The sequence below is a fragment of the Siphateles boraxobius genome, unplaced genomic scaffold (genome assembly GCF_051911475.1).
Source record: "Siphateles boraxobius isolate OS27281-9 unplaced genomic scaffold, OSU_SipBor_1 9, whole genome shotgun sequence".
NCBI classification, from domain to species: Eukaryota; Metazoa; Chordata; class Actinopteri; order Cypriniformes; family Leuciscidae; genus Siphateles; species Siphateles boraxobius.
In genome coordinates, this window is record NW_027509219.1 from 5,758,386 (window position 1) to 5,781,652 (window position 23,267).

General features: G+C 37.7%; 1 protein-coding gene across 1 annotated transcript in view; it reads right to left on the reverse strand.

The window, feature by feature from the left end:
- mtor (mechanistic target of rapamycin kinase) overlaps positions 1–23,267 on the reverse strand; it is a 234,686-nt gene that overhangs the window by 180,997 nt on the left and 30,422 nt on the right. The window contains exons 8-16 of the mRNA XM_077224547.1: positions 20,256–20,364; positions 19,870–20,053; positions 18,976–19,104; positions 16,138–16,382; positions 12,516–12,731; positions 10,422–10,627; positions 9,480–9,602; positions 8,755–8,838; positions 8,246–8,338 (exon numbers count right to left, since the gene is read on the reverse strand). Of these exons, the coding sequence (XP_077080662.1) occupies positions 8,246–8,338; positions 8,755–8,838; positions 9,480–9,602; positions 10,422–10,627; positions 12,516–12,731; positions 16,138–16,382; positions 18,976–19,104; positions 19,870–20,053; positions 20,256–20,364 (1,389 nt within the window). The remainder of the gene's footprint in view (positions 1–8,245; positions 8,339–8,754; positions 8,839–9,479; positions 9,603–10,421; positions 10,628–12,515; positions 12,732–16,137; positions 16,383–18,975; positions 19,105–19,869; positions 20,054–20,255; positions 20,365–23,267) is intronic.

Sequence of the window (23,267 nt, forward strand, 5' to 3'; positions counted from 1 at the left end):
AGAATTATCTTTCTGACTGAGTTCCAGACGGAATCTTTCCGTACAACTAAAGATTTGGTGAGTTTCACTCTATTCAAAGAACAACTGCAGACCAGTACAAATGTGTTTTCCTCTGCGCCGCCAGAGAAAAGAGTTAACAGACAGCTGTAGAGTTTGCTAACTAAAGTTACCCTTTAAAAGTTTGCTTTTAGAGATGAAAGATATCCTCTGTTTTTGTCAGGCAGGGAAGTTTTAACATTAGCTTACGTGTTAATATTGGTGAACCTCCGTTCAAACAGGGATGTGTTTATCCTCTAAAAGTTAGGAAGGTGAAAGATCCTTTGCATTTTCCTTTTAGAGAAGATTAGCGTAACGTGCTAATATTTTGTGTGTTACCCTTTGCTCTGGGAAGGAAGGTTAACTGTGTTATCGAGTGTAGCCTCTTTTGATCAGAGAAGATTTAGTGTTTTTGTTTGTTTTATCCTCTAAAAGTTAAGAAGGTGAAAGATCCTTTTGCATTTTTCTTTTAGGGAAGATTAGCGTAACGTACTAATAGTTTGTGATGTGTTGGTAACAAGGAAGTTTAACAATAGTTGATTTGTGTTAACAAGCGTACCCTCTGTGATCAGAGAAGTTTAGTGTTTGTTTGTGTGGTAACAAAGAAAACCACAAAATGATTAAGAAAAGTGCTAGACTAATCTCCACAACTAAAAAAGGTGGTCTTGCTACTCCTTTGTGGTCAGATAGCGAATTTAAAACACTGTTAGGAGAACAGATGGATCTAATAGTCACTGAAAAAGTTAGACAAGAACTAACACAGAAATTTGGTATTGATCCAGACAAAGTTTGGTCTATTGAAGAATGCAAGAAGCTGTTAGGTGCATGTATCAGAAAGAACAACATGAAAGGCATAATCTGTTGCCATAGAGAATATAGCTTATCCATTGCACAAGAACAAACTAGGTGTATTGATAAGTTAAATGAACAAAACAAACAATTGCAGACTCAAGTGTCCTGTTTCAAGACAAAGGTGAGCCATAATCAGGCCTCAACCAAATGTGACTCTGAAGACCAACAGTCAGATGAAAGCTATCCTGATTTACAGTCTTTCTGTAGACTAGAAAACACTAGAAATTCTGGTTTGATAGATAAAGATGTAAATGCATTTGAAGTGTGTGGAGCAAGACAAAAGGCTCAGACTAGGGCAAAAGGGATTGACTCTTTTCAATCTGTAACCCCCATACTGCAGCTACAAGCAGTCAAATTATCTTTAGGTCCTAAAGAAATCGAGAGAATCGCTGAAAATTTGCCATCAGTGCAAAGAAATTTTTCTGAGTTTAGGAGAGAATTGTCCAGAAAGATGCGGCTCTACGATATGTCTCTAGCTGAAGTCACCCAGCTAATATCACAGATCTTGACTGAGTCAGAATTCAGTGATTTTGAAAATGCTGTAAACTATTTTGAGTTTCAAAATGCCAGAAAAGATGACTTGAGAGAGGCAGTTATTAGAGTGTTAAAAAGCATTGTTGGACCAAAAGTGGACTGGTCAAAGATAACTAGTTGTGTACAGAAGTAGAATGAAACTGTTAGTCAGTACACAGAAAGATTTTGTCAGTCAGCTGCTGCATACAGTGGAATAGCGGACACTTCAGAGAAGGTGTTAAATGATAATGGCCCCTTAGCTCGCACATGGTGTGATGGTCTTTTGTCAGAGCATAGAAATGCATTGCATTTCTTAAATGTCACATGGGTCACTAGAACCCTGCAAAACAACTTAGACAGTTTAGTTACTTGGGAAAGACACTCTGATGTCAAGGCAAGAGTGAAAATTGCAGCAGCATCCTTTAAGGTCAACGCAGAGAAGCAACAGAAACGCAAATGTCCTAAGAGAGAGGGCAGCAGTTGTTATTATTGTGGTAAACATGGACATTGGGGAAAAGAGTGTAGAAAAAACAAAAAGAATGTTAGAGAAACTAACAATGTAACTCAGCTTCTGCTCAGCCTGCTGGCTGCTCTGAAGCAGCCCCTCCCCTCGTCATTAAGCTCGTTGGGCAGCTGTTTTAGTTGTTAACCAGTTGGGCTGTGAGTGCTTTATTTCCCCACTAACTTGCAACAGAGATAAAAGACTTCTGTTTTTGTTTAATAGAACAAAAGGAAAGTGACTATCTCAGTTTTTCCTTTGGGGGACACTGGTTAAAGTAGACTCACAGCCTTAAATGTTATTTTACAGCACAGGCCTTTCATCATTAATAGTGTTAGGTCAGACTGTAAACGTAAAAAAAAGCCCTCATGCAGTGTCCACAATAATGCCGAATATTGTCTTACAGCATGCACCTGTCACGAATCCGTCCTCATATATGATGTCTGCTATGACTGAAGTTTTGTTAGAGGATGAAGGAGAAATTACTACAGACGAGCAGGTTATGCAGTAACGTCCATCATGGAAGTGTTAGCTTCAGGACGTCTTCCAGATCAGTTTTCAGCTCAAGCTGCAGAACTAGTAGCCCTAACAAGAGCATGCACGCTAGCTTCAGGATCAGTTGCTAATATCTACACAGATTCCAGATATGCTTTTGGGGTAATTCATGATTTTGGTGTCATTTGGCAAACCAGACAGTTTATAACTTCTGCTGGATCCCCCATTAAGCATGCTGAATTAGTGAAAGATCTAATGTTTTCCATGAAACTTCCAAAGAAATTAGCAGTGATCAAAGTGAAAGCACATCTCACAACTAATACTACGGAAGCTAAAGGTAATGCTCTTGCTGATATGACAGCTAAACAGGCTTGTTTCTATGCAACTGTACAAGTTTGTTCAGGTAGTGCAGCACAGAAGAAAATTATGCCTCCTGAATCAATAATTGATTTGTACAAAGACGTTTCCTCCATTAGAACCAAAGTGGCATGGGCCACATCAAGTGATGTTGATTACAGCAGCTGCAGTATTGTGTCAGGGAAGGAAAACCTGGACTCATTGTACACACTGTAAGGTTGTTACCCCACCAACCGGGATAGGTTAGGACACGGAACCAGTGAGGAGCCCCGGGAAGAACCGAACGCAACAGGCTTCGGGGTTAACCCTGGGGTGAAGACTTCCCTCATAGGCCCTATCCTAGTCCATCCTTACCTCACTGTTCCTTAGGTGTCAAAGGTTTAAGAAATAGGGAAAGAGGGAACAACAATAGCAGACTCAGAAAAGTTTACAACCCTAGTGTTTGAACAAATACTGCTCCACTGTCTAGCAGACTCAGAAAAAGTTCACAATCCTAGTGTTTGAACAAATACTGCTCTACTGTCTTTTGTTTTTTCTTTCTTACTCTGTGCAGACACCACTTGATGACAGTCCGGGACCCATACGCACCAACCTCCTCACCTGCGTATGAATCCCCTGGGTGGCACACCCCATCTCCAAATGTGACACGTGTACCTTATTCAATCATCATACCAGTGAATTATACAACAAGGATACATGTCACAATACAACAATTCCTCCAGCTTCTCCGTGTTGCATTCCAGGACTGCCATCCTGCAACCTAACTTCAGCTACTCCCATCATGACAGATCTACTCCTGCCAATGATGTTCTATTGGTGCATGGAAAATTATGCTCCAGCATCGACTCCACTGGCTGAAATTCCTTGTGAACGTTGCAGCTTTGTGATTGAAAGAGGAGCAGAATCCCACGTGTACGTTACTACAACAGATAAGAAAGAGGAAAATGACTTAGAGTATTTCTCCAGAAACCCATCCCTACCAAATTTGTTTGAAATAAATCAGTTGTGTATGATCTCTCCACCAACTGACACTTTTTGGTTATGTGGAACTTCTGTCTACAGCATCCTCCCTAGCCAATTTAATGGAAGGTTCACCCTGGTTTATATTCTACCAGCTATCAGAGAAAATACACACTCCACCCCAAGCTCCCCACAGCTACAAAATTCAGCTCCTACCACTAACGAAGCAGATGGCTGCATTCCAGGACTCACTTGTGCACAAACATGGTGGTCAAGAACTCTTGGAGCATTAATACCATCTTATGGTGTCATGCAAGCCCTTGATCAAGTCAGAAGCTTATCGAATTCTGTACAGAAATTGGCCAATGATACGGCTTTGGCCCTTGGTAACATCACGGACACTCTCGCTTCGCACAAGATAATGATCTTACAGAACAGAGTGGCCTTGGATTACATTCTAGCAACGCAAGGAGAAGCCTGCACCATCATCGGACCTGAGGGCTGCACCGGGTTAATGGATCCAACAGAGAACTTGGACAAAATCCAACAAGACATTCTTGATCTGTCAGCAAAATTACACCAGATGACTGAAGTTAATTTTTCATGGTTCGGAAACTTGATTGGGAAACCCTGGCTGTGGATAAAGGAAATAGCAATTGTGTTGTTGTTTGTTCTACTTGCGTACTATCTATGCGTCCACAGTGTTTCATTCAACATATGAATCACGCCTCTCACGAGAAAATCACAGTTCCTACCAGAAAAGACTATTACCCTTAAGAACTTCACGGACTCTAAAATTGCATGTTTGTTTCTGTGTCAGCATGCAATTGCAGAAACAGCAACACAGAAGCATGTGCCTGTAACGATCACAAGTTACAAGAATTAACTTTTAAGTGTCTAAATTATTTTGTGAGAGTTATTTAGAACTCTCAAAGGGGGAAATGTAAGATTACAAATTTTATTTAATGTTTAATTTAGATTTCCAATAGATTAGTATTCTATATTGAGCAAGTTTGAATATTACTGAGACCATTTGTCTCATCTCAGTACGAGAAGTCTATGCCTTTCCTGTTCTCGTGTCTCACCGGTTGAAACTCATGCTGAGCAAGTTTTAACACCTGTTATTTTATTACTGAGACCATTTGTCCCATCTCAGTACGAGAAGTCTATGCCTTTCCTGTTCTCGTGTCTCACCGGTTGAAACTCATGCTGAGCAAGTTTTGAAGTGCGAGAAGCCCTGCACCGTTCTGTTCTCATGTCCCAGCTCATTTACATGCTTTGTTCACCACAATGTAATCCCTCCCCCTTGAAATGTATATAAGCTAAAATGTAAAGTTCCCTTAGATTAGACTTGATTGAGATGACTACAGCGACGAAATAAAGAACTTATACCTCAACTAGGGCTGCACGTTTTCAAGTTTTTCATTAACCGTTAACCGAGGCCCTTAGCGGTTAATACTCGGTTAACCATAGTGTACGCGCCACAACCCCGAGATAGAGACACACGAGAAAGGGGTAGTTCATTTTTAACACCTTTAATAACTGCACAAAACATCTTTAACTTTTAGTTGGCAAAATATTGTTTTAGGCTACCTAATTCTGTGAATTACACTGCACAAACCAAAAGTACTACTGCCGAATGAAGAAGGGTCAGTTCTCCCCAGAACATAAAATATTCATTTTATTTTATTTTTCGTGTTCGCATTTATATGGAACAAACAATTGGACGTGGCAGTTCTGGAAGCGGCACTAAAACTTTCACAGAGACCTCAAACAGAATGCACAAAGCCTTTCTTTAAAGTGAATTTCGTTTTGTATTAATTGTATCTTAATTTTAATCAATGTTTCATCAACCAATTACCTGGAAATAAGTAAATATAGCAGACATTAGATAATACGGAGCCGCCGGCGCGTAAACTGGAGCTCATCTCATAAACGAATTCCAAAACTCAGCGTAGGCTATAAGGTAGCCTAGTTGTCTCACAGACCTGATAAATAAATCTATATTGAAATGTCTACTTTTAAACACAACAATTCAAAACGAAAGAAAACAGACTGCTCTCTGCTTATGTAATCCGTATGAAAAGTGCATTTCTCTCTGGCGCGTTCACTGCGAAGATCGCGAATCAGCATTGTCAACTTCATCTTTCCAGCTGAGTGAGCCTGGAAACAATTAAAATGTCTCCTTGCTATATTTGACATATTCATAATCATTACTTTTGCCTGTTCTTTTTGACAGCTTTTAGGTTATTGGCAGCGCAACCCAGGCTACATTACATGAACGCGTCAGCACCGAAAACATGGAGATGGAGATTTTTTTTAAATAATCGCACAACCTATTTGATATTCCAATTAAATAGGCTACTCAGTTAGGCTACTCATCCCAACCAACTATTAAAAAAATGTTTACTTGTAAGCGGTCTTTTTACATGTTCGTTTTTTTCTGTGAGCGGGAATTGAAAACCAGGAGTGGACTGTTAGCGAAGTGATTACAGAATGCTTAGAGTGGAGAGAGGAACGTGCTTTCGCTCCACTCCAGGCTTTGATCACATCCCCCTCAGCAAGGTGAATACACCTCGTCTTTCCTTAATTTAAGACCTATTCAAACTAAAATTAAGACATTACACTATTTGAGAAATGAAAGCCTATTTACGGCCTTAAAATTATGAAAAGTGAACTTCTTGTGGACAATTCAAATGTCTGGGAGCGCTCTGGCGGTGCAAAAATGTATTACAACTAAATTCAATGCACGCCATTGAACCACTTAACAGAGCAAAATGTTTCACTCGGTTACGCAATTTTTAACGGTTAATCGGTTAATCGGTTAACCATGGACACCCCTAACCTCAACAATCTCCTGGTCTGCAACTCTATCTTTTCTACACTTGAGAAGAAAAAAGGTTTTCAACAGCTGTTAGGACAGATTTTGCTGGAAATTGCATACATTTGTTTTTCATTACAATTGGCTAACCTCCAAGCAGGTTTTTAAGAATACTGAGCAGGTGTTGATATATAAGGTGATCATATGTTAATGAGCTAAAGGTTGTGACATCTAAAACATGATGACTTTTGAGTCATTTTTGCAGTTTAGCTTTAATAAATGGTCAATAATTTGATAAAGAGACAATAACATTGAAAGCATACAAAATCTATTTTCTGAAACACTATTGAGAGTTTGGTCCAATCTCACTAGCCGTGTTTCCACTGTCAGGCCAAAAGTGAGCGTGCTAGTGCGTGCGAGGGCGTCGCGTTTCCACTGTCACTTCCAGGGCTTGATCGGGCCACGTCGGAGCTTCATCACGGCCAGGGTAATTTGGTCCGCCGAACACCTTGGTCCAAACCGGGTCAACTGGGGCTTGAGGAGTGGTCATGAACAAAGGCAGAGTTTATTGGAGCAGAAGACGGTCAACACCGCTGCACATTTCCCATGTTATCATACCAGGCTACCAGCTAACTTCAGCATTTTAAACAATTTACAGCTCAAAACTCACTTTCAGACACCAGCGAGTGTTTGAAATAACGTCCTTGCGATCCGGTGGTGATTCTGATCAACATATGAGGCAGAAATATATTTATTTGGATGCGTTACCATTGCGATAATAAATACACTTTATGAAAAATACCAGAGACTGCTTGAAGAATGTAGACAAATCGTATATGATTATAATCTTGTATTTACTTAGTTTAATGTTTTATCTGTCTCTTCCCTGTGCCTTTATTGATAGCGGACTAATGCATCCGCATATTTCATAAAAAACATGCACTCCTGTTAACTCGTATAACTCCTGTTTTCTTCTCGTGAGCTCCCCTCTGTTGCTCAGGCAGAGAGGATAACAGTATAGTGAGGCGGGAGTATTCGCTCAAACCAGATCGCATAATTTCGTGGAAAATAAATGCTCACGCTTTCTAAAGATATGTGACGTAAACATATATTTTATCATAACATTTTTATAGTTGTGTAAGCCTTTGAACTTAAACGCCTTAATGTAGAATTGTTTTGTGCATTCCTGAGAACAAATAAATGAAAACAGGTGCAACTTAATTGGTATGTGTTCTTTTATGTGAAATGGTAAATACCAGTTTGATTCAGCATGATTGATGTGCACTCCTGATACAAATTAATAAATTACTGTCACTGTAACTTTTTTTTTTTTTTTAAACTTATGTCAAATATCAATGCTGGAATTTTAAATCTTTAAGTAAAGACCAAACGTTTGCTTCTGTCATGCTCATTTTACGATCTAGATCGTTTCAGTCAGCTTGTAAAATGGTAATGTCGTTCTATGGAGGCGTGTTAAAGGGTAGCGCTGCGGGGCTACTGGCCCGACAGTGGAAACTGAACTTGATTTTGGGCTTGGTGCTTGAGGTCCGAGGCTATTGCCCCTGCCTGGCACGTCTTTAGCCCTGGCTTGCACTGCTCCGACAGTGGAAAAGCGGCTATAGAGGTTAATGAAACTGCCAAATCTCAGATCACACTACCAAAAAATACAAGCATAACGATGGGCCTAAAGTTTAACATGGGAATGAGCAAACCTGTCGCTTGGCTAATGAAGATGAGTCCTGCAGCATGTCCATAATGATGGGGAACAGCTCATCCATCCATTTCCTCATCTCCAGTCCACTCACCTGGTACATATTAAAGAAAGGGACACAGTTAACAACATTTCAACTGAACAAAATCAATGAGCTTCCAGGGTTGACTTTTTGAGTGTAATGTCATTTTGAATGTGAATCATCCAGGTGGCTCTAGTCCATTGTTTAATACCAACCGTAGTAGTCATATCTAACGTCACCATTTATCTGCTTTGGAAAAAACTATTCACTCTTACACTTAATCCCTTTTCTCCAACCTCCTTCTTACCCATTCTTACCCAATGTCCATAAACATTCTGTCTCTATGTTTGTCTTCTCAACAGAGCTACCCTGACCATTCACATGAAAGTTTCCTAAATATTGAGCAGCACTGAGTAGGATATAGTCATGGTTATCTTAAAGGTACTGTAGATGATGTCAAAAGATCAGGCAAGAAAATGATCCATTACCTGGGCAAGTTCTCCAATGGTAGCTAAAACACTGATAACGACTGCAGGGTTTGGATCGGGATCTTTCAGCTTTAAGATAAGGGCCTGTGTGAAGAACAAAATTGGAAAAATACATCCCAAACATTTAGTCACACTTTAAGACCATCACAATATCTACATCCAGAAAAAAGACTGGAAAGTTATTAGATATGGGAATCATAATGAATTTAAAATGTACCTCTATAATTATGCTTAGTATAAAATACTATTAATAGCAACAAAACTATATTGAAAATGTTTTCTTAAACAACACATTGTCACATAAACGAGACAATAATTAATCGGTAGCTAAGCCCCAATTTGCAAAAAATTACTGACCAATCCTACATTATATGCTGACCATATTAAACAATTTTTTTTCTCTTTTCTAATGAAAGTCTGTGTGTTTATCGAGTTTTACAAATGTTTAAAAAAATAAAATAAGTTAAAACATTGTTTACAGGGAACTTTAAGAAAACAAATAATGATTCTTGAAAAGTCATGCTGTGGATTAAACTGTGAAAGTCCTCATTCTGAAATTAACGTATAATATTAGTAGGAACACTAACATTTCTCGAATCTCGACTGCAGAAATTATTTTGGCTATTTTCCAAATGCAAACAAATAAACTTCCTGTTACTTAATTTCACAACACATTTGACAACATCCCTAAAACACATGCAGTGGTATTAAGGATGTGACTGTACCTTGAGAATGGGCTCCATGTATGGGCGGATGAGTCTGGGGGCATTAGACACCAAGTGACCCAACATGCGGGCACTTTGCTCTTTGTTTCGGCCCACACCGCTATGTTCAAGCTCAGTCAGGATCTGGACAACGTTTTATTGCATTGGACAGTACCAAGTTTGGCATTATTCAATTGTGTAACACATTAATAACAAATGTGTGACAAAACAATTATTATTTGATCTAAACAGAGACCCTATTATATTATAATAAAAACAAATAAAACAAGAACTCTTCTAATGAGAAGGCAGAAAATAGCAGCACACTTAACATTAAAGATTACCAAGCAATATGAAAGATGTACAAGTTGCTAGCCAACAGTTAAGTGAATTTGTTGAGGTGCCAGGGAAAACAGAGTCAGACAAGGCTGACTAGAGCTATGGTGAAACAAAAAAGCTGCTATTTCAGCAGAAAAACATTTACTCACTGCCATCTGTTGGTAACTGAGATGAAGTAAAGTCATAGAAAAGAATGGCTAAAACTTCTCGTAACAATTCTGCAGTGTTAGTATTAGTATGAGTTTATTATAACCAACTACATTCAGCAAAATGTGAAGTATAAAAAAAAGAGAACACTGTGGAATAGTGTATCCCACAATCTTTAACATCTCTATTTTAACTCAATTTATTGGTTAAATTAGATATAGTAACTGTACTGCAGAAGTTATCTGTACTGAATTACCTTTGAACCTAAGGCTTCCCCTACTTTGTGTTTAAGAAACAAAATTATATTAATTTTAGATTGTAGAAATGACACAACTTGTACGACTTGGTGGCACCAGCACCAACACTCTCATATATTAGTCAGGAGCACTGAATATTGAAAATATATAAGGGTAGTATGAGTACTATGGTAGGTTGTCATTTCAAATACAGGCATGTGCTGTGAAAAAATTTAAATACCTGAATAAGCATCTTGCGCAGGAAGGGCATGACAAAGGCAGGGTTCATACTGCTAAGACGGCCGATAGTGCAGATGGCCAGTTCACGAATCTCAAACACTTCATCATTAAGTGCCACAAACAAAGCCTGGAGGTTCTCTGCTTGTGCCAGGTGGGCATCAAAGCGTTCGTCCAGGGAGGCCAGCACACAGTATCGAATATCAGGGTCTGAGAGGAAAACACATGTACAGTGCAGAGCATAAATAAGTACACCCCCTCTGAACCTACAATTTAGCCATTTCTCTTCACATAAAAGATTTCACATTAAAAATCTGGTAGATCAGTTACCAAAAAAGCATGTCAATATTAAAGAGGAAAATAAGAAAAAAAAATGGTATCAAAATGGTAAAACGTTGTGTTGGAAAAATGAGTACACCTTCCAGAAATTACAAAATTAAAACTTAATAAAACATGCAAGTTAAAGGAATTTTTTTGATCAACAAGTGAGTATGTTGAGGTCAAAATTGAAGTAGGAGTCCTTTCTTCGTTATATATCTGTTACTGAATCATTCTTAGATTCATGCTGACAACAGAGAAACCACATTGAAGAGAATGGTCAGGAGATTTATTTCTTTATACAAAATAGGAGAACGGTCAAATAGTATTAAAAAAATAATTGTTGCACAATGGTGAGCATACTATAAAAAAAAAAAATTGGAAAGGGACTTGTAACAAGGTCCCTGAAATAAAAAGGCCTTCACTTCAAGCTTCTTGTGATTTTTTGCAAAGAAAAGAGCAGAAAAATGCCAAGCAAGTGTCTAAGAGCTGGCGAAAGCTACGGGAAAAGTATAGACTATTTCATCTCACACAGTAAGATGCAACTGCAGTGAAATACATGGTTGTTGTCCAAAAAATAAATAAAGTACCTAAAGTACTCTCTCTTCAAGTCAAGCATTTTGGATCTAACAGCATCCAAAATGTATGTCGTTGTAAGGGGGAGGAGTACAGTGAGCTGGTTCTCACAGTGAACATGGCAGTTTGTAGTTTAAATAAACCATACATATTATACTGTATATTTCAACAGGAAATCTTGCTTTATTAATTCCTTAACCAAATTTTAACAACATAAGGGCCCTTGAGTGCAGCTGATGATGCTTTGAAATTATGCTTAAGTGATCAAGAACATTCCAATGTACATTAAAGCTTTCTTTTGATTCCTACACCTTCATTTTCTATCCTTGTACCCTTACCTCACATCCTAAGGTGGTGGAGTTAGGAAGCAAGGGAAAAAAGCAAGGATGCACAAATAAGAATCGAGAAGCACCCATTAACTCCCATTAAACAAGGAAGTAATCCTTGAGGAGTTAACCAGGATAGATGTGACAATTTTTTGGCCTTGGCCGAAAACTAATGACATTAGGAATCATTGGTTAGGTTTTATTTTTAAACGCTGTTCCTGACCAGTACAACCCAAAAGTTAGTTTGGTACAGCGCATTTTATGGGGTACAGCTTCCTGAACCTGTGAGAATACAACGCCGGCACTACACAAGTCGTGCTTGCAAGGCTGCTTCCGATCGATCTGCTTGATCACTCACATTTTCAGAATCTGACTCAGGCTTGAACTGATATGGTAAAACCGACGACATAACTGTTTGCTGTTTACAATTGCTTAAGAAGCCATGGAAGCTGAAGCTCGTGTTATGGAAAGAGGGGCTTTGTAGAAACTGGAAATCAACTGTTTCAGACAGACTGGGAATAGAGGTACTGCAACAATGTACAGTATGTGAAAAATAATGTATTTTTAAAAAATTAAAGCATGTTAACCTATTCTAATACACCCAATAATCATAATAATGAGCTTTAAAATAGAATTATATGACACCTTTATTAAATTAAACTATTAATAGAGCCTCAGATTCTATGCATTAAACTTTACTGCCTAAAACTCAACTTATGTAATTCTATTTCTTAAGTAGAATTTGCATAGGCAACACGTCTTCATTCAATTTATGGACATATACATTTACATTTGTATGAGTGTAAACATACTTGCACACAGAAATGTGTATATACATAATCTATAAGCTAATATACATTTCAACAGCTGTCTCTCACCTGGGTCAGTGATGCCAACTACCAATAATTTGCTGAGAACATCAGCCACCACCTGCACAGCGGTTTGACTGACTACATGTCCGTGGCCATTGATGAGGTGAATGGACGGGGTGAGCAGACGTGAGCAGGTACGTGCTGCCTCCATGCGGATCTCCTTGTGCTCGCTGTTCAGGAAGTGGTCAGCACAGTGGCGCACAAACTGGGTCAAGGAGTGACCTAAAAATTAACCAAACAGGAAAGAAAAAAAATTATATTTTCTAAAGAAAGTGTAAGTGATCAGTTGAGCCCCAATTAGATATGAATATTAAAAGGTTAGATCAGATGTTTTATCAAGCAATTATTATTTTTTCATTTAGATACATATGTAAGGCAGAATGCCATGGGACAGAAAAGATACCGTATAGGGTTCAGAGTTGTTCCTCTTGAATTCTGGACTATTTTTATATTTTGCTTAAAATAAGTATCTAATAAAAACAAAAAAAACATTGTACATAATAATCAAAATGCCCTCATCATGAGCAGAAAAAAAAAGTTAACTAGACATTTCAAAGATTTTGTTGTCTTTTCCTGCCATCTACAAAGAATTTTCCCAATTATAGCAATCATTTGTGTATTTTTTTTAATGCTCTTACATGCTGATTAATAATGCTAAATCTAGATGAAAAAACGTCTTGTCACAAACCTGGTTTGAACGGTCAGAGTCATATATGCCAGATAAAATAACTATATTTGCAGCATTGTTCTTTTCTGCAGTGTTTTAGCAAATGTATCCTTCAGTTTTAATGATCACTGTGTTTCTACTACTCTTGTAAAAATAACCCCTTCATCTGCAGCTCTTCAGTGCTTTAGTGTCTTTAGCAAGGAAAAACAAAGTGCATTGAACAGAAAGAGCTTGAATTAAGCGATTTTACCTCTGGGTAAAATTATTACATAGCACCGAAAGTTCATTACCATAAAGGACCCTGAGCACTTGTGGTGCTCCAACCGCTCCGTTGTTTTGACTTGCTGCTCACTTTAACTGGAAACTGTAAAATGGTACAACAGTTGTCATGTCTCGGGCCGGTTGGAACCAAGCCAAGGTCCGGACCTGGATCACGGTCTGCCATTTGAATATGCCGAATTTAGGGAATATTAGTGTCTGTCTAGATTTTTTTTTTTTTAACTTTTGATTTTGTAGTAAACAATTTGTAAATACTTTATAGCAATAACTGTTCTATCCAGACCATCAAATCATCATTTGATGATAATTTTTCTTTGCGCTTAAAGAATCGTATACTGTTCTGAGAATTGAATATAGTATTGTATACTGTTTTAGATATGCCTTATGATGGAATACTAGTTTTTGTAACCTCATCTGTATCTTGCTGCCTATCAAAATAATCTCTGTTTAACATTGGCGTATATCTCCTCCTTGTAACATGCATTGTACACTTGTTATATTAATCAGACTATAAAGGGACACAAAACTGCCAGCCCACTCTGATCACGCAAATGAGTCAGCATCCAAACAAAGGAACTTTTCCCGATTGGAAATTACACCTTTCTCGGTCAAGCCAAATTCGAGAGGTGTGACCTCAGCAGAAGTTAAAGGGCACTGTTTTAGTGCTCTCCCTAGTCCGTCTTCCACTGTTTGCTGTTCGTGTGAAAAGAGTGGCGACATCCAGTCTAATTGCAGGACCTTTCCCCCGGTGCGCAAGTAAATGTAGTAAAATGTAACTACATCACCTTAAAATAAAGTGTTACCAAAACATCTCTTTAACCTGGCATCTGCATGATCAAATTTCTATAATTCACCTCCGTTAAAGGATTGTTAGGCTGAATAAATTAGGTCAACCCAACCGGAACCGGGAACACTTCCCATAACACCCAATGTACTTGTTACATAGTAAGAAGAATGGCATCTATGCTAATATTAGTCTCTCTGTTTATCCCGAGGTTACCGTAGTCAGCCTTATTCGCTTTGTACCCAGATCAGATGATGGACCTGCACCTAGACACGACCACAACGCAGCCCTAAACGTCAGCTGAGATCCTATTAACTAAATCCCCTGTGAAGGCCTCGTTGACAAGACAGCCATTGGCACAGATCATTAGCAAAAACCACAAGAGGAAGACAAGCCCTCTGCACAGACCTATGACCAGTTTCGTCTCCATACTGGCGTGATGAATCCGATCTTCAAGAAAAAGGAACTGGATGAAATATTTGAATGCTACGATCCACAATCTGATTTCTGGCATGTGCTGCAGCCTGAATCATAATTACACAGTGTTTATTCTTTGGCCAGATGACAACTGACACCCAGTCTGGTTCTCTCAAGGTTTTTTTCCCCATTCTGTCACCTAATCGAATTTGGGTCCTTTGCCACTGTCCCCTCTGGCTTGCACAGTTGGGGTCACTTAATATTTAACAATATTATTGATTTGACTGATCCCACACAATTAGAAGTGAACTGAACGGAGCTGGACGATGACATCATTATTTTCTGCAGAACTACTTTATAGATGAAATGAACTAATTTAATAATGAATGATCTTTACACTGGAACAGAATCAACACTGAACTGACTTCAGCTGACCAATGACACTATTTTCTTTTAGAGCTGCTGTACAGCCGAAATGAACTGTTTGCATCATTAAATCATTTTCCTGTTATCACTGTAAAGCTGCTTTGAAAAAATCTGTATTGTATAAGGCCGGTGACACACTGGCTGGGTGGCGTGAGCGTCTCAACTGTGTGGCGTGTCCGTTTTTATTTCGGCTCCCATGTTAACAGGTTAGAGCTTGCAGACTGCCTGCGTGAGGCACTTCTCAGGCGCGGCTTTGTGCTGCGCGGAAAACACGTGCATGCTAGAAATAGAACCGACGCCTATTTTTCACACGTGTTGGAAGCGTTTCCAGGCAAAATAGAATAGGAAAAGATGTTTATATGTTATTTTGTACACGAATACATATTAATAAATTACATTTTGATGGTTGAACGTCTAGGTTTTGACATAAATTCAGATATAAATATAATTTAAAAATAAATAGATAAAAAATTATCAATTTTCAAATATTGCACCTGTCAATACAGAACGAAATATTCTGTAGTCTAATTTGCTGTCAATACTGCTGACAGTGTCTTTATCAGTAGGCTTTATATTTATGCTTAACATGAAGTATAGGGCTTCCACAACTCTCTCCCATATGTCGAACATGGGTGATCCGTGTCAGCAGCACAGCGTCAGACAAGTTTCTGGTGTGCAAAGACACAGAAAACGCGACGCAGCCGCCACGCAGCTGACACGCAACAGAAACGCCATGCTCACGCCACGCAGCCAGTGTCACCAGCCTAAAGTGCTAAATAAAAAGGTGACTTGACTACAATAGGTGATAGTCCAGGTTACTAGAAACTTCCAGGCTGGTGTGTTGGGAAAAGGTTTTAGTAAAACTTTGCATGATATTGGCCATCAGAAAGAGGATTGGACATCTCTGCCCTTGACCAATAGGTGCCTTTTAAGACACGATTAATGAAAGTACATAATTAATAGTAGATTTTTGCGGGAAAAGAAATCATAATTCATGAATAAACTGAAAAGAAAATGGCATTTTAACCTAAAGTGTCATCTAAAGTGTCTTGTACCTTCAAATTCAAAGCTGCCGAGAGTACGCAGCGCCAGGGTGATGCTGCCCACATCGCTAGCCTCAGGGATGTTGGTCAGGCTGGGTGATGCCAACTGGTATGCCAGGCCCTTGGGCATACCTGGGTGACGCAGAGGCTTATGCATAAGCACAAGTGAAAGCATCTTTAGCAGACCGTCCTGAATGTCCTTCTTCAGCTGTGGGATCTGCCTGCTCAGGTCGTAAAGCACTGCGGTGAGAGCAGGACTAAAGAGAAGAGAGGGAGAGAATCAGACAGATGACACAGGAAATTAAGTCTAAATCTTTTTGCATGTAGAATAGAGGTCTGCACAAGCTTTAAACAGAAGCCCGAACCCGTTTGACCCGACCCGAACGGTAGTGTTAAAGTTTAAGACTGAACCCGAAATCTCGCTGTAGAGATGTAAGCCAAGACAGCTTTGTAAGACCTACACTACACGTAACCGCTGAGCTTTCATTGGTTGAAACGACAAGATTTATCTAGAGATTTATGTATAATTTTGTTATCCCCTGGCTCACCTGTTATCCAAATATTTTTCCTTTTAGGCCTATTCAGTATTATTCGTTGCAGTGCAGCTTTCCCTGCATCATTTGGCACTGTAATACGGTTTCCCTCAGTAATTGTTTGCATTATCGCACTCATAGTTAAGGTTTGAGTGCCGTCTGCTGTGTTGTGACTGAAAGAGCGCGCGAGAGCTTATGCAAAAAACAGTTCTATTAATATATAAATTATATATATATATATATATATATATATATATATATATATATATATATATATATATATATATATATTAGGGTTGGGCGGTATTTCGGTAATATCGTATACCGCGGGGTCTTAAAATAGCAACGGTATCAGTTTCAATACCGTCATTACCAGCACTTATATATAATATATAAATATAATTTATTCAATGCCTAGAAATGCTTATGTAGTTGTCATCAAGTGACAGTGTGGAGGAGAAAGAGAGAGAGAGAGAGAAGGGAGAGGTGGTAAATACTGACGAGGCAATATGTAAATGTTGCAATAAAAAAGGTGACCGCGAGAGATGGAAACACCTCTTACCTAATGTAGCATCTCCGAAACAACCACCCACTCACTGCTGCGAGGATGCATTTTGCCCCGAGTTCATTAAATAAGCGCATTAGTTTATATTTGTTAAAATATTATAATGTAATTTTTTTTTTTACGTTGATAATGAAAACTGAACAGCACGAGTAAGATGGGATGCATCGGGAGTCAGTCATTGACCACTTAATTAAGTTTCATTTTGTAAATGGCCTTTCTTTAAAGTGAATTTCGTTTTGTATAAATTGTATCTTAATTTTAATAATTTTTTTATCAACCAATAATAAATAAGAATCAAATATAGCAGACAACATAATCATGACATGATCGTGGGCTGGCGCGCCGCGGTCACTTGCATTGAAATCTCATCATAAATTAACCGAAACTCAGTGTATGTCTCACAGACATGACAGATATCTAAATAAAGCTTGAAATGTCATTAAACGAAACAATTCAAAATGAAAAGAAATAGGCCACTCGCTGATTATTTAATCCATGATGTGCATTTCTCTCTATGCGCGTTCATACGGAAATGGCGATCATCAAATTAAACGAAACTATTCAAAACGAAAAGAAATAGGCTAGCCTACTCTCTGATTATGTAATCCATGATGTGCATTTCTCTCTATCGTTCACTATGGAGATGGCGATTTGTCAATTTCTTTAAACGAAACAATTCAAAAGGAAAAGAAATATAGGCAGCATAGGCTACTCTCTGATTAATCCATGATGTGCATTTCTCTCTATAGGCGCGTTCACTACGGAGATATCAATCAACAATTTCTTTAAACGAAACAATTCAAAACGAAAAGAAAAAAGCTAGTCTATACCTTCTGATTATGTAATCCATGATTTGCATTTCTCTATATGCGCGTTCACTAGGAGATGTTGATCGTCAACTTAATCTTTGCAGCACTGACAGAAAAGTTGTATTAATAAAAATCAATGGATGCGTGTCCATCAAATGCACTTCTTGCTTGTTGCTTGTTAATTTAATTTAAAGTAATTAATAAAATGAATACAATTGTCATAATTAAAATAATTAAATATTATTATTGTCCCATTTTTGCTCATTTATAAATAGCATTTATATCTACCACCCCCTCAGCACATGGGTTAAAAAATTATTTGGCGCCAAAATATTATAACGGCCCACGTATTAAAAATAGTCTAGTCTAAATAGGCCTACGAGCCGTAGGCATTATTACATTTAATGCCGTCAGCCGGGATCAGACACAACGTGCACGGGTTGGCCTTGATTTTTTTTTTTTTTTGCCCGATCTGGTATTCAGTTTCTGAACGGTGTAGGCACAAGCCAACAGTTTGGTGACGCTGTCTGGGCCTTATGTCATAATTTTTAATTAGTCACGGTAATACCGTATACCCCGGTAAAATAGGGAGGAGGTTTGAAGGTATCAAAATTTGGATACCGCCCAAGCCTAATATATATATATATATATATATACACAGTATGCGCTCTTTCGGCCACAACACAGTAGACGGCACTTAAGCCTTAACTACATATAGTTTTTCTTAGTTACAAACCCGAACCAGACCCGAGGACCATGAAACATCATGAGTTCTTCGTGACACTTCAGGTAGCAGACTTCTGATGTAGAATCCAAGCAAAACGTTTTTGCACAATCAACTGCATTTATGTTGAGTAGTTTTATTATTAGTTAATAATAACTTTTATTCTCAATAACTAAAAAATGAGAATAAAACACTAACTCAGTTTGACTGGTACAGTACCTGAGACCAACAGCTAACATAGGCTCCAGAAGTTCTTTGACATCCTGCTGAATGCTAGGCCCCATAGCTCTGGACAGCATACTTATACAAGTAAACACAGTAGCATCCACCTGCATAGTCTTCTGCCTCCTAAAAGATTACAACACAGGACAGAGGAAGAAAAAGAAAAGAAAAGAACATTTACAACATTCTTAACTTTTCACATTTAGTGAAACAGTAACAACACTAGTATATATATGAGCTAAATTTTATATTGAACTGTTATCATGTTGCCTGGCACTAATAAACATTGGACAGAAAACTTACTAACTTAATATTACTAAAAGATGTACTCCTAGAAGCTGACGAAATTAAATGTTATCAGATTTTGTAATTGTTAAAATTGACAGTCTTTTGCTCCCAGGGAAATACAAAATGCTCTCTAGAATGAGAACGCCCCCCATTCCGAAAATTATAAAAACAGCCTGCAGCCGAACATAGCAAATAATGATAGCAAATTAGCAACAACAAAAAAAAAGCAAATAATAAATCAGAGTATCTGACTATTGGTTGTACTAACAGTTGTACTTAAACATTATGATAGTGGCTTCATTACTTTTGTCTATGGTACAAGCCGTCAAGTGAAAATGCTGTACATGAACACAGGAAAGAAACTGATCAACAGCCAATTGCATTGGGATCAACTGAAAAAACGAATAATAATTTATTTAGCATGGATATTAACGTTGCCATAGTCTTTAAACAACCAATAAATTATTTGAAGCTGTATGGTTCCTATGCTTCATAATCACTGTATGCCCTCTTATTGCTTTCATTCTTTAGGGCTCTAGAGAGTGCTTGGATCTGTGCTGTGCACTGAACAAAGTTTAGATTTGGATGGTTTCAGATTCTTACTTGTGTGCAAAGTCTTTAGGTGGCAGTGCAGCTTTAATAATCTCCAGGATCTTGGTAAGGAAGGGCTGAATTTCGGCCCTCACAGCCACTACCAGCAGACCCAATGCTTGAAACGCAGCCGTCCGTTCCTTTTCTTTTTTCAGGCAGCCCAGCAGGTGCCCCATAGTGTCCTGCAAATACTGATCTGAGGGTAGAAGAAAAAGAAAAGATAGAAGAAAAAAATACATAAAGCCAATAAAAAAAAAGTAAAGCCTAACTAAAGTATTATTATAATATGCACAGTAGCAGCACAATATATTTTAAAAATGAAGCTTTGTTAAAAATAAAGTGTCACTGAATTAGAAAGACATTTAATTATTGATATCAAAAATCAGTTGGTGGGTTACCAGTAAAAATGTGAGGCTGGAAGGCAGCGAGTCGAGGCAGAAGGTTTAGGATAGTCATCTGGATTAGTGGATTCTTACTGGTCCTGTATTTAAGCACCCAACGGCACACCTGATACAACAGCAGAGCCATAATGTCATGACATTTGTGCAGTTTGTTCCATTCATAACATTATTCAGAAACACAATTGCAACATAAAATTCTATTAAAAATGCGAAAAGTTCAGAAACTGAAACACATATTTAGACTGCCATTTAGACAATATAGATAATTTCTGAATCATATATTAGCTCAAATTTGACAAATCAAAACATTTTTTATTTTTATTTTAAATACATTCCAATTTCCAAGTGAGTAAGACAAACACCCTTTTTTGAAAAAGTATGTTTTTCAGAAAATTCAGGAATTCTATATGACCATTTGATTTGAGGGTATTGATTTTGGTCCATACATTGGCAAACATGTAAATTTGCTTATTATAGCGCCAGCTAGACTCAGTGGGGAAAAAAAAGGTCATATGATAATGGCTGCATGGTATTGTTGTGATAAACCATTTTTTAGTTGCAAAGGGTTAGTAAAATGTTTGGTAACAAATGGTTAGTAACAGTTTACAGAATATTTGTGGTCATAAGAAAATTTTTATATTTTCTTAAATTTAAAGGAAATCAAATATAAACAAAAAAAACTTTTTCTGAAGTTCTTGTGAACTCGATTATCATTCACTTAAAAAAGGACACTGCAAAAACTGTAATTTAAGGAACATCAAAGAAATTTCAAACAAACTAAATATATATATATATATATATATATATATATATATATATAATCCATTGAATAAAATATTTGTTTTTTATGCTGCTAAGAGGACCAACGGCCAATTACACACTGCAAAATCTACATATAAATGTGTGATTCACTCGTGAAATTGACATAGTGATAACTAACACGGGAGAAAAATATGGCATGTCAAAATAGATACAAGGAATGTAATTGCAGACAAACAGATTAATAGAAAAATATTTTTGATATTCCATTACAGTTAAAAAAGTAATGTCAAAGTAGACTAATCTTAAATAATCTTAGATGTCTCACTGTACATTGTTATTCTTGTTATGGTGAAGTCATTGCTTGCTTACGCATTACATCTGCACTTTACCAGAGAACCATATTGCCGAAATATAATGTTGAATTGCACTAACTTAAAAAACAATCGCTTGCATTTTAATGCATTGAATTTTCAGGGCTTGGATTTTTAGGGTCTGAAATTCAACATAGTTGTACATTTAAGCTGTGAATATTTCAATTAAAAATGTTTCACACAGATTTTCATGATTAAAAATTGAAATATGAGAAAAAATCCATATTTGCCTTCCAGTCTTCACTTCTAAAATATTCAGGGGTCCTTGCCCTGAAAAATTTTGAAGCCCCCTGCCTTAAATGATAAATCTGTCAGGGACTCGTCCTTGACCATGATCCTGTATTGTCCTGTTATCACTGACTGATCTCCGGATCTGATCTGTTTGCCTTTTTGACCTCCTCTCTCTCATTGACAACTTGGACTTGGTCACTGTTTTGACAGGTTAACTGGTTTGACCCTTACCTGGCTGACTACTCTTCTGACTTCTCTCCTTGAATTGGCCCAGAGCCTCACAGGCTGAAAGTCTCCTCACGCCATGTAAATTTTGAATGTTATTTATTAAATAAAGTCTAATTAAACATCTGTCGGCTCGAGTCCTTCCTTCTAGAAATTTCCTGACAAAATTGTGATTTATTTTTTACAGTTAGAAAAAAACTTGTGCTGTCAATCGATTAAAAAAATTTAACTTGATTAATCACAAATTGTTCTGCGATTAATCACAATTTTCCTGATTAATTGCGATTAATCTAAATTAAAAACACTTAAGTTTTTAAAGGTTTATATTAGTTTATATATTTTATAATGTAATATCACAGTTAATCTCCAAATTAATGTAGAGACAACATAAAGACAGTATATTTTAAATACTTGTTTAATTGGCATCTTTTTATGAATCAAGACCCCCCCACCCCCAAATTTAAACATTAATTATAGCCATCCAACATTACAGTGTAATTGAAAGCTATACATGTTTTAACATTAATTAGGCTTTAAAAAATATAACTTTTAATTTAAGTGAACTTCAAACAATCCTCACATAAACCCATAATAGATGTCATATTTACCTGTGCCCTTCCTGTCTAAAGGCTGATTTATACTTCTGCGTCGGACCTACGCCGGAGCCTCTACGCCGTAGCCTACGCTTTGGTTTTAATTTATACTTCTGCGTCGTTGTCCGCGTTGACGCACGCAGAGGGAGCATGTGAAACCCGAGGAAGCGGTTTGAGCAGACCAATCACAGCGCTTGCGTCTGCGTAGAATTGACACGTTGTTACATTTTTGGAGAGGTGCACGTCAGGGTACGCCGAAGAGGTACGCGCGCTACGCACAGCCTACGGCGTAGCTACGGCGTAAGTTCGACGCAGAAGTATAAATTGGGCTTAACAGGTATGAAATATACAGAAATTGAATAAAGTTATCAAACAGTCTGCACTACATAAATTGTAAATTAAATATAGACCCGTCTTTATTAAAGCCAGGTTCAGAAAGTAAAATTCCTCCTCAGTATTTTGTTCCAATCACCTGGATTTGCTAATTAGCACAGTTTCTCAGAAAGGAGATAGAACTAATTAGTGAAATCAGCTGGCTGAGTTCGTGGGTGGAATAAACATATTTTATGGACTTTTGCTTTCTGACCCCTGGACTTTACACATCACATTAAAGCTACAAAAGTTCTTTATTCAAGAGCAGTGAGTAAGTTTCTCTGTTCCCTTTGTTCTTTGATTAACTTTACTAACAAAAAGCTTTATTGGCTGCTGTCCCTTTAAAACCAGCCACTGCTGCACATGACTCGGATCTCACAGGTGTCTCATTCTCTCACAACTCTTAACATTCATTTAAGACTTTATTTAACTAATTTAAGACTGCTCTTATGTCA